Here is a 13,020-nt window from a genome sequence, read left to right on the forward strand (position 1 = left end):
AAGGCAAGGAGGGCATCCGATCGTAACTCCCTGCTACATCGCAAGTTGAGCGTTGGAAGAAAATTTTAAAAAATCCATCGACTACCACAACATAAACTAGGGTTTTTGTTTCTGAATTTTCTCTACACGGTGAAATAAAGTTATTAACCTCTCATGTGCGATAAGTTAAATTTACGACACCCTTCATAGGCCCTAGTCTCCTGCTTTAGGCTACATCACACCTTCACAGTGTAGGCTACTTCTTTGCACTCCTGTTATTTATTTATTTATTTATTTATTTATTTATTTATTTATTTATTTATTTATTTATTTATTTATTTATTTATTTATTTATTTATTTATTTATTTATTTATATTTCCACAATTGTGGTGCAACTTGAGGATGGAAGATGAAAGAAAGTCACGTCTCCACCCACACCTGCCTGGATCGAACCTGTCATCTTGGGAATAAAAGGACAATGTCTAATCAACTACGTCACTGAGGTCGGTGTTCACTTACACATTTATATTTCATCCAAACGAAAATACTATAGGCCTATGTTACAGACTATAAGTGATTAAGAGGAAGTATTATTTTCATGAAAAGCCTCCTAACAGGTGTAAGTTACAGTAGCTCAGAGCAAAGTGTGGAGGTGGGGACTGTGAAACAGCGCGATGCGTCTGCTGCTGGACAGGAGTGTTCGCCATTTCATTCCGCAGTTGTAATTTCATAATCTCTTCAACTACCATCTATTCATATTAGACTAACAGTAGACCTACATATCCTCGTAAACAACACAAATGAGTATCAACAGGGATCACCCGTATAGCCTACAAATTAGTTGTCTGTTGGCTGTGAGGTAGACAAAAAGTCAAAGATTTTTTAAAGAACAACAATAGGCCGATAGGCTCTATTCATATTATTATTATTATTATTATTATTATTATTATTATTATTATTATTATTATTATTATTATTATTATTATTATTGGCCTTATTGCCAAATATTTGGGATAGCCACTTCAATGTAAATTTGGCCCAGGTTTTTTGGTCGAAGTCCTCCCCTACACAAACCCTAGGCTATGTGAAGAGATGTATTCACTATTGCGTATTTTTGTGGTAATGTGGCGTGTTGTGTAGACCTATATGTGGAGGGAAGTACAAATACTATCGCAAACGCCCAGTCCCTGAAAATGAAGTTAAAATTCCCGGCTCGGCCGTGAATCGAACCCAGGGACCACTCAACAGAAAGCCACTGTGCTGATCATTCAGCACAGGAGCCGAACAATGCCCTATTCACAATAGTTGATTCGTCTCAAGCGCTTAATTGCAATCAACAGCCTACTACACAATAATAATAATAATAATAATAATAATAATAATAATAATAATAATAATAATAATAATAATAATAATAATAATAATAATAATAATAGGGCCTCCGTGGCTCAGACGGCAGCGCATCGGTTTCTCACCGCTGGGTTCCGTGGTTAAAATCCCGGTCACTCCATGTGAGATTTGTGCTGGATAAAGCAGAGGCGGGACAGGTTTTTCTCCGGGTACTCCGGTTTTTCCCTGTCATCTTTCATTCCAGCAACACTCTCCAATATCATCTCATTTCATCTGTCAGTAATTAATCATTGCCCCAGAGGAGTGCGACAGGCTTCGGCAGCCGGCACAATTCCTATCCTCGCCGCAAGATGGGGGTGTCATAATAATAATAATAATAATAATAATAATAATAATAATAATAATAATAATAATAATAATTTATGAAGTCACTAACTGGCAAGAAATTTCTATAAAGAGACGTCATTTTCTCCTATTTTGAAAATCCAGGTATACATATTCATTCATTAAAGGCAGTGCGATTTGTATTGACGGTCCATGCATAAATAATTTCACCACATTTAGAAAAATATATAGGCCTAAATCTAGCAAAGGAACTTTATACATCTCACAACAATTTAAAGAAATGCCAAAACTTAATGCAAAAGTACTTGTTCTACAGAAAGGACATCTCTTACATTACAATATCTCTCATAGGCTACGACTGCATACTCACAGCGCATTGTAACCATTATAAATTCCAGATTTTTTTACTTTTCCCTAGTCCTTCGTTTCAGTTTTCAACTTAGGTCTGAAAGGGCTGAATAAGCGCAATGTGTGTAATAGATTAGTAATGTATTATGATTATGATTATTATTATTATTATTATTATTATTATTATTATTATTATTATTATTATTATTATTATTAATAACACAGTCGTATCAGCACACTATATTATTTCATAACCGATTTTCGGACTCCAAGATTCATCATCAGTGTTAAAACTATTTATAACATTTAAGTCTACATAAGTGTGTCGTCAAAATGAATTTAAAAATGAGTTGAAATGGAGCCCTGTTGAGATCAATATAGGTAGGAAAGGCTAGCTGGTCGAGTAGGCTTACTTAGCACCAGGACCAGCCAGCATTTCCTATGTTGATCTCAACAGGGCTCCATTTCAACTCATTTCTTAATGCATTTTGCTGTCACACTCATGTGGACTTAAATGTTGTAAATAGTTTTAACACTGATGATGGACATTAGAGTCCGAAAACCGGTTATGTAACAATATTGTGTGCTGATACTACTGTGTGATTGTTAATAATAATAATAATAATAATAATAATAATAATAATAATAATAATAATAATAATAATACTATCATCAGCGCTGTTGATAATGTGGCTTTGAAACCACTATTTTAGAATATAATGGGGATGACAAGCCAACTTATAGACTTCGGCTTATCTTCCAATATAGGCCTAAGTTTATTTAAATGTCTTAAACGTTGTAGACCCTCTTGTATTGAATTCAAATTTAGTACATTTATTTTCATTGGAAAGAATTAAGCAATAAATACGTTTCTGCATTGGAGCTATCTTTTTACTACAAGTAAAAGAATTCTATATCTGAACTAGGCTCTCAACGACATTCAAACAAGGTAGGTCTACTCTCCAATATTCTTTGGCTATAATATGCGCCGAGGGGAGCTAATGACCTCAGATGTTAGGCCCATTTAAACAATACGCATCATCATCATTATATTCGCCGAGGTGATGGTGAAGTAAGTCAGAAGACATCCATCGTCGTTGGATATGCCCCTGAGATGAGATACTATGGACAAGCCCCTACACGCTGATCAGGCACTGTTAAACGAATAACTGGAATATTCCTCTTAAAGGCAATGTGACCGCCATAAGTTCGGGAAGAATACAGAAAATTACCGGTACCGTACTTAAGTTTATTATTGTAAGATGAACACGATCCTCACAACTGTGAGAAAGAAGATATGGAAATGCCTTGTAATTATAACGTTTCAATATTTCCATAATGTAATTTATAAGTTTCTTGCGTGTATTTTTGTGTAATGCATTACCATTATCGTTAGTGCTCCTGTAATTGGACTGAACGCTCTGTTGTAGCCATAAACAAAAAAAATCAATTTAGATATTATTCTTTTATTGATTTCAAGTGGATCTTGGTTACATAAATTGTTACATAATACTGTACTTCCGCAGTTCCCCTCTCACATCCCTAGGGAATCTCGTTGCTGGGGTTAGTCACTCTCCGCTCTTCCGACAGAATAAGCTGTCCCTAAACGCTGGAAAGACCCGCACAAATGTTGTCCTTTTGATCACAGTGGTCCTTAGCGTTGATGATTAAAAACAATTACGTAACCAGTCCAGGTCTAGCGGTCCACACCGTTTAACGGCGTGTGTGCGTAAACGTTAAAAACGTGGTGAGTGACTGAGGGCAATTTAATTCCATTAGTTAAACGTAATGAATAACCCTCCCCTGCATTTAAAACAACCACGTCATTATTGGAAATCCAAGATATAAATGGTAGCTTGTTTGTTGGTCTAGAAGAAGAAGTAGCTCTTGAGGTCTCGCAGGACCCCACACATCGATAAGTGGTTTCTGTTGTGGTGCCCTTAACCCTTTGAGAAACCAGCGAGCCGTTCAAATGTCCCTCCCACACTACCTTGCTGTGCTCACCTCGTCACGCGTCCTACAACCAATAATAGTACTGGATATAAACCCCGCCTCTAGCTCGCACAAGGCTGACGTAAATTACTTGTCTCTCCCCTCCTGTAGTAAGCTGCTCTCCCCTCCCCGCCACACATTATTTGTCAATCAGTGAGAAGAACAAAGCTCCGCCCCATCGTGGCGGGAGTGTCGACCGGCCTGCCACCTGGCGGCGAACCGGGCATCGCGCGGCCAGTCAGTGCTGAATGGTCGGCGAGAGCAAGCCATGTAGTGAGGTCTGGCGAGTGGTGGTCGGTAGTGATGTTGTTAGCAAGTATGCAGGAGGACGCGGCCATGCTAGTTGTGCCCACGGTCAAGACTCGAGCCACGGACTTCTCCATAGCGGCAATTATGGCTCGGACTCCGGCGCCCATCAGGGGGGAGGGGCGCTCTTTGCAATGCCGAAGCAGCGCCGTCGCGAGACCCCACGCCATCGGACTGCCCAACCTCGGTAAGTCTACCAAGAATTTCAGCAAATTTCTTGGTTCATTTCTCCCACCTTTTACATCAACCCCATTTGATTTTCCTAACGTGTTGATCAATGTAAGATTTTACTTACACTTAGGCCTACTAACTTACTGGTACACCACAGTCAAATTGTGTGAAGTGTGAGTATGTAGTAGAACACGAAGAAGAGGGTGAAGCAAACGATTGGAAAGTACGGGGAACTCTTCCAGAATATTAAAATTTGAAACAGCCTATAGCCTATATCCATTACCAGCAGAAATTGACATGTTATTCTATACAATTGGAGGACAAGACATTAAAATTACTAGTATGTATTCGCAGTACTTTGTTTAGGAAATATACTGAGAGATATCCCTCAATTTTACATTGAAGTTTAGTCTTCAGTATAGGCCTATATTTTCGTTCGTAAATAATTGAGGGATGTTCCGGTTTTAGGGTGTTTGTAAGTAGGCTTTATTACATTTTTGGAAAAAGGTTGTGTACCTCTGTGATACTTAAGTTCTCGTGTTATTATTATTATTATTATTATTATTATTATTATTATTATTAAATGGCATGCCAAACGAGCTGTTTGGAAGGATTTGTAGTCAGAGAACTCGCCCATACATTCGAGATGATTTGGTATAAATCACCTCCAACGAAAAAGGTAGCTGAAAATCGACGCATAGTCCTAGTTGTCTGCCATACACTTGGTTTTAACTTATTCTGGTTCATAGTTCTTGATTGGTAGTAATTGTTCAATAGATATATCCGTGCAGGTTCCCTCAAGTTGCTTTAGAACAACATTATTTTGGGCGTAAGCTTTTAATGAATGAACGCATTAAAAGGAGCACTGATTTCCTTGCAGTTTTCTCTTTACAATCCTCCACTTCAGATTTTATAACATCGTCTTTTAATTTATCTGTTTTATACTGACTGTTACGCTATTTTATTCTGTTCAGTACATTTTCGGCAACTGTAAGCCTATTTACCACATTTCAAGAAATGTTGTCAGCTTTTCAGCGATATCTATAGACTCGCTCATAATATAATTGCCATGCTTTAACAGAAGGTCGGGAATGATAAGTTTACGTAAGTCGGTAGTCCAGCGTTTCTTTGTTTTCTACCCAATAGTAATCTAGGTCTATATTACGGGAATGAAATTAAAGATTTTAAAACGAATAGGCCTTGAATGAATGTGAATAATACAATGAAGGGTAGCAAAATTGTGATATAAAATAGGAAACTGAATATTAATAATTTCGAAATAAGGATATATATATATATATATATATATATATATATATATATATATATATATATATATATATATATATATATATAGGCCTATGAGATCTAAAATTGTTTTTATTTTATGCTCTGCATTCGACGGGGAATGTTTGTATATAAATGTCACTTGTCGTGAAAAAGCAATAAGTTAATTTGTTTTCTATAGTAGTTAATAAATTCCTCCTATTCATATTATTCCAATTTAATGCCATTTATTGGTTATTTGTGCTTGTGTACACCTCTCTATTTCTTTTAAATATTATAATTGTCTCATGATTTGTGCATAAAAAGTGTAGCCTAAACATTTTGCTCAAGCCAACCAACTATTCGTTTATTACCTAAATACCTAAAAGATTTCACCGCTAAGATATAGCCTATTTTTGCACGGTTATCAGGTCAAACTGTGTGTCATATTACATTCAATATTACAACCTATTTGGACATTTCTATACTGCCACTGTGCCGCACTCTGCACATCTGAACATCATCTCCAAGGTCAAGAATATTACCCCCACCGGTCCACACCCCCTTAGTTCCGTACTGACTCCTTTCCATTCCCTGGTCATAGATTATCATGTTATAAAATTAAGTTATACCTTCTAAGGAATGAGTGAATAATTTGCGCCGCTCCTCATACCCATTTTACATTTCCCTTAATATTTAAATTCTCTTAAGAGCATCTGACATGAATTATCGGAAAAGTTATTGAAAGTTAGCTTTTCTAAACGTTGTTTATAAAGAATGTTATTTGTTCTATATTCCTTCGTTTGCTATAGCAATCGGAGTAATATCGCTCAGGAATTCTTTAGCGTGTCGGAAGCAAAGGACACGGAGTAATCGCATTTATACAATCTTAAATGACACTGACCATAATAGTTGCTTCTTGTTTTCATAGACATTACCAAATGTGTCAGTCTTATAATTAGATGAAGTTATATTTCTATAAATTTCTGTTAATAAAATGGAGACATTACCATAGTTACATTTAATTTTAGCCACCACTTCTGAGGCAGTGACCGCTTCTGTAAGTAATGGGAAAACAATTAGTGTATGTTTATAATTTTGGACCGAAAGGAAAAGCAGTGTCTCATTACTATCTCTTTTTATTATTTAGTGATGCAAATTATTTCCATTTCTTAGGCCTATAAATGCTCATTTACTGCGGAATTCCGAGCATTGGCCTGCGGCATTTTACAACTTTTGTTGTAAGTCAATATTTCATGTTTTTTATTAATCATAATATTTCATTTTACAACGATGATTGAATTTAGTGTCTCCTGTGAATTCAGTTAGGCTAAGTAATTTCTTTTCCGTAGCTGAAAATAGTTCTATTATAACTTACATTCATTTTATTTAGCGTATATGTTTCCGTAATTGTATTGCTTGAGTTGAGGGGGAAACTTAGATCTTTCTCTCCTTTCTGCGTAATTTGATTGCAATAATATTGTTATATTTCATTTATGTAGGCAATAGTATGTTTGTTCTTATTCACATTTGCATATCAATACGTTTTTTATAGAATATCAATACGTTGTCTGTAACCTAAGCCTCTGTGAAGGAAATGAGTGCCTTCATAATACCTTATAAACCGCATATCTTTATACCTTATGTACTTAATGATTAAATAATAATAATAATAATAATAATAATAATAATAATAATAATAATAATAATAATAATCAGGGTCTCGCTTGATTAAACACTCACTTCTATGCTTGCCATTATGTGTGACATACCTGTGATTAGTACCACGAGTCTACGTTACCTGTGATTAGTACCACTATAGGAGAAACACCATGAGTCTACGTTACCTGTGATTAGTACCACTATAGGAGGAACACCATGAGTCTGCTCTACCAGTGATTAGTGCTATTATGAGGGGCCGGTGACCTGGATTTTGGACCCTTTTTTATAACAAGCATCATCTCAGAAAAGAAGGCATTGTTAATTGGATCCGCTGATTGTTTTGAATTCATGGTCATTTTCTAATCATCATTCGTTTCATATCTTAGTCAGTGGACACATTTTGAAGTTTTAAGTATCGTTTCATTTCGTTGCAACTCGTACCATTAGAGGTCGACGACCTAGCTGTTAGGCACTATTTAATCAACAAACAACATCATCACCATCACCTTCTATGCTGAAGTTGTGAGATCGAATCCCGGTGCAATTGGTTGACATTTAACAGTGCTTAAATGCAAGAGCCTCGCACCAGTAGATTCACTGCCGCTCAATAAAGCATCCCTCTTAACGGCACAGATACGGCACTACCATGTTTCTTAAAAACTATGACAAATGAAGCAACATAAGTTCATCATCATCATCATCATCGTCGTCATTATTGCGTGACAAAAACTATCTGATTGTTGAATTTGGCTAATACTTAGTATTTAATTATTTCTTGAGTGTAGCCTATTCATTGTACGTATTTAGGGCCTCTATTTATAAATCCATTTGTTAGTACGTTCCAGGTACGAGTAAATAATCACTTTAATTATTATTATTTCAGAAATACTTATATTGGACAATTAATCTCCATACTTGATAAGAGGCTGTTTGTTTTTTTGTAATATAAATATCATTTTAACATATTTTTAGGCGCAGGACTACTTTTATAGAAAATAATGTATAAAATACGTCATAAGACAAATTTTCATTAAAGTTAGAGACATGTTCAGTTTATTAACCTATGGAATATACAAACTTCAGGAGTGTAAGGAACGAACTTTAACTTGCTTCGAATGAATTCATATGTATTAGCAAAGAAAACAAATTCTTGACCAATGGGCTATCCTCCTTTCGCCAGACTGCTCCACGGCTATTAAGTTATATAGGTTATTAATGTATTAGGTGGCACATCTATGTGCTTATTAATCGGAAAACCCCTTCCCCGGTTATCGGTGTTGACGGAAATTGCAGAAGAAAAAAACATCCTTATTGTCGACATTACTTCTACACAAGGTAAATTTATATCCGAGACATCAGACGGCTTTTCGATAGAAAATTTCGTTCCCTTTCAAGCTCTGAACTCTTTCGAAAGATAAAATGGATATAATGGGAGACCATGATAATGTATTGATCTGACTCACTTTCTCAAGCAAACTTCTGTTCGAATAGGAAAAAGTGAAGAATTTCATTTACTTGGCTCTATGGTCGAAAAAGATGACGGTTCAACACTGAAAATTCAACGTGAATATTACTGGCAGAAGATCCTATATCCAAAATGACCGCCGTGTGGAAATATCCCTCTAAAAGTAGACCCATCAAACAGCCAAAAATGATAATTGTGGTGTTCTTGAGTATCCTGTATGGTGTGAAAGCAGACACAAGTAAAATACAAGACCGAAGATGATTTGATGCATCCGAAATAGGAACATATTAGAAGAAGCCAAGAATGGAAAGAGAAAAGGTGAACAGTTCGATTACGAATGAACTGAACATGCAAGAGAGATTCTGTCCCATAGTAGCCTATGTCATCACCGAATTCTACAGTTCTTCGGATAAATGGCCGTCGATAAGAGCACAACTTGGTAAAAGTTGGTAAAATTGAAAACTGTGAAATTTCTAGTGCTATAGCTAGATTTATCAAGAGAAAACATGCCGAACGCTGGGAACTTTACTCCGTGAAGCAAAATATTACGTGCAAGTTCAATACTTCAAATGATGAAAGTTGATGGGGATTTCTTTTTTCAAGAGGCAAGACTACCTGATTATCTTTCTACGTCGGAATATAAAATTAAAAAATTAACGATGATGCTTTATATGAATCACAAGAATATAGCTAAATTTAAGTTCTTCACGACACAGTGAATAAATGAAATTGAAATATTACAATAATGGAAGCGAGACTCGTACCGATAGGTTCAAAGGCGTCCGAACTAAAGAACCCTTTTATCTGGGCAAAATTTGGCTTTTCGTCATCTCATAAGGCTCATAATAAATTGAAGAGACATTAAACCATAACATTATATTATTATTATTATTATTATTATTATTATTATTATTATTATTATTATTATTATTATTATTATTATTATTATTACACCATGAAAAAATAGTTTATCGAATAATATTCACGAACGTAAATCCATGAGACTGATAGTCAATATGTATTTCCAATCTGTTTAGGGAAAATGACAAGAAAATAATTACATAATTATCGTCTCCTGGAAACCCTTAGAAGATTGAAGGATGAGGGTTTAGCGAGTATAAAGTTGTGACCTCGAGAAGATGAAAGCATAACACGAATAAGTTGATTTTAAAAAAGGGGGCGTGGTGTGATCGGTGAAATATATTGTGTGTACCGGGCGAGTTGGCCGTGCGTGTGTGTGAGCTTGCATCCGGGAGATAGTAGGTTCGAATCCCACTATCGACAGCCCTGAAAATGGTTTTCCGTGGTTTCCCATTTTCACACCAGGCAAATGCTGGGGCTGTACCTTAATTAAGGCCACGGCCGCTTCCTTCCAACTCCTAGGCCTTTTCTATCCCATCGTCGCCATAAGACCTATCTGTGTCGGTGCGACGTAAAGCCCCTAGCAAAAAGAATTATATTGTCTAAGTACCATTCCGAGAGGCAGAAGATATGTAAAATTGTATGGGGGTATATATAGTCCTCTGAAACGAGAGTGGGTGTGAAAGCCCAGCGAGAAGATAAAAAAGATAACGATAAAAATATTGACGACTGTTTACTCGCCAGATATATGGAGTAACAAAGAAAGTAGAAGTTTAAACATAAAAAAATAGTTGCTTCTCAGGCCAGGCTCAGGTCGCGGGTGCGAACTGCGTCGCACGTGCATCTGACCCGGTTTTCCTGATGCCACTCCTACTGAATGTGGAGGGATGTATTTACGGTTGCATATTTCTGTAGTGTTTGGTAGTGTAATGTGTGAATACCGTATGTTTGGATAAACACCAACACCTATCCTCGGGCCGTAGGAATTAACCTTACACAGCTAAAATATCAGGCTCGACTGGCAATAGAACCAGGACTCCTCTCAACTGAATCCCAGTACATTGACCAATCAAACAAGGAGCCGGACTATGAATAATAATAATAATAATCATAATAATAATAATAATAATAATAATAATAATAATAATAATAATAATGGTATCAATATTGATAGCCTTGCGTTTGCAGATGACCTCCCTCTCCTGATTCCTCCCTTGAACTAACTACTCATGAATGCATAGTTAAGATTGACCTCAAAATCTCCTACACCAAATCCCACTTCATTTCTAACATCATATCTGCTCCACCACATCTTCTGACTACCGGTACTCACGGTAGAATCTTGGAAGTGGAAAGATTCAAATTGAATACAACAATTATTAGCTGAATGAATTTGTAAACGTTTGTTTTCCTATTTCAGAAGTCGCAAAACTATTCCTCCTTGATTGGTGGAGATCAATAAGGATCTTTTAAATTATAGAATCACAGAGGCAGGCATTCAACTCCGAACACCACGCAAACACAAACACAGACAGGTTTATCAGCAAGAAGTCCCAAATCGACTGAAGCATGTCCATTCTGATGCATGGAAGAAAGCACACTCCGAAAGGATGAAAACCTGGTTGAAACAGTTGAAATCTCGCGGTCCTTAGTGGCCCTAATAATAGACTAATAATAATAAAACGGTCTACAAGTGAGTTGGCTGCGCGGTACGGGTTCTGCAGTTTTAGCTAATACTCGTAAGACTCTCTCTGAAAAGAACCATGAAAATGATTTCTCGTTTTGTTTTTTGTTTTCAATAAAGTCTCACCAGTAAAATGCCGGGGGCTATAGACCTACCTGAATTAAGGCTCCATCTCATCGTCGCTGAATACCTTCATGTGTTCGTGTGGCGTTAAACCACCCAGGAAATATTATTATTAATAATAAGAGGAAGATGAAGAAGAATTGGCAAATTAATCCTTCAGTAGAAAAATTATAAAGTTCAATGAATAAATTAATAAGTATAAATTAAACTACACTCGAAAATTAATTTTGACTGATTTGCTAAAGCTGTTGTTTCTTCAAAGCAGGAAATATTTACACTTCCTGATATAAAAAAATGATCGGCTGTAAATGTTTTAAGTCGTGAAGTAGGCCTAAAAGTAGACTACAACAGAAAGGAAGGAACACATTACCCTAGAGATTTCGTGTCTAATTTACACCCGAATTTATCTACACCTTCAGCATGATAACATTCGCTACAAATTGACCTGAACGCTGCTTGTCACTTCCTTATAGTAATAGTTTACACGGCAAAAGTGTATTCTGCAAATACTGATCATGAGGGGCTCAGAACCATAGTGCCGAGAAAATTTGAAAAAAATAAGTCTAGACATTTTTAATTGATAATTGATTCCGCTAAAATGGTAGGCCTAATGTAAATTATATACATCTGGCAATACACAGTGAACTATTAACTACTTAAGTTACTCTCTTATAAATTTGCAGTTTATAAATAATTAAAACAGTATCCTTCATCCTCCATCGAATTTCTCACACCCTTGTGGGGTGCGGGTGCGAACTGTGTCGCACATATGGATTTTATCCTGATTTACAGCAGAATGTCCGTCCTGACGCCAACCTTACGTGTAGGGACTTATTCATTACTGTATTGTGTGTGTTACTGCGGTCGTTGGTAGAATGGTGTGTTATCTGTAGCTATATAAAGAGGAATAGGCCTATATTAGGACAAAGAGAAACACTCAGTCTCCGAACCACAGGAATTAATCAGATGCAGTTGAAATCCCCGTGCCCGGTCGGGAATCGAACCAGAAACCCTTCATTGATTGATTGATTGATTGATTGATTGATTGATTGATTGATTGATTGATTGATTGATTGATTGATTGTTGTGCTGGTGGTCACTATGTAGGTGCTATTACAGCAACTAACATAAATTCCGATATACCCTTGTCATCATCCACTCTTTTCTTTCGCAGAAACCATCCTTTGCGAAACTGTCCGACGGTCTGGCCAGTCATTATCAGAATCTGTTTCCTTTTGACTCCGTGAATGTTAGGTCTTGACCCGGGCTGAGTGGCTCAAACGGTTGAGGCGCTGGTCTTCTGACCCCAACTTGGCAGGTTCGATCCTGGCTCAGTCCGGTAGTATTTCAAGATGTACACTGAATACGTCAGAATACGTCAAGCTCGTGTCGGTAGTTTTTCTGGCACGTAAAAGAACTCCTGAGGGACTAAATTCCGGTACCTCGGCGTCTCCGAAAACTGTAAAA

The 13,020-nt window shown here is 36.6% G+C and overlaps 1 protein-coding gene across 1 annotated transcript in view; it reads left to right on the top strand.

Moving 5' to 3' along the window:
• The first annotated feature begins 4,314 nt into the window (after nt 1–4,314).
• Nucleotides 4,315–13,020, top strand: part of LOC136876920 (T-box transcription factor TBX20) — a 500,438-nt gene continuing 491,732 nt past the window's right edge. Inside the window, exon 1 of the mRNA XM_067150675.2 lies at nt 4,315–4,508. Within this exon, the coding sequence (XP_067006776.1) occupies nt 4,319–4,508 (190 nt within the window). The 5' untranslated portion in view covers nt 4,315–4,318. The remainder of the gene's footprint in view (nt 4,509–13,020) is intronic.

Source organism: Anabrus simplex, chromosome 7 (assembly GCF_040414725.1).
Source record: "Anabrus simplex isolate iqAnaSimp1 chromosome 7, ASM4041472v1, whole genome shotgun sequence".
Classification (NCBI taxonomy): Eukaryota; Metazoa; Arthropoda; class Insecta; order Orthoptera; family Tettigoniidae; genus Anabrus; species Anabrus simplex.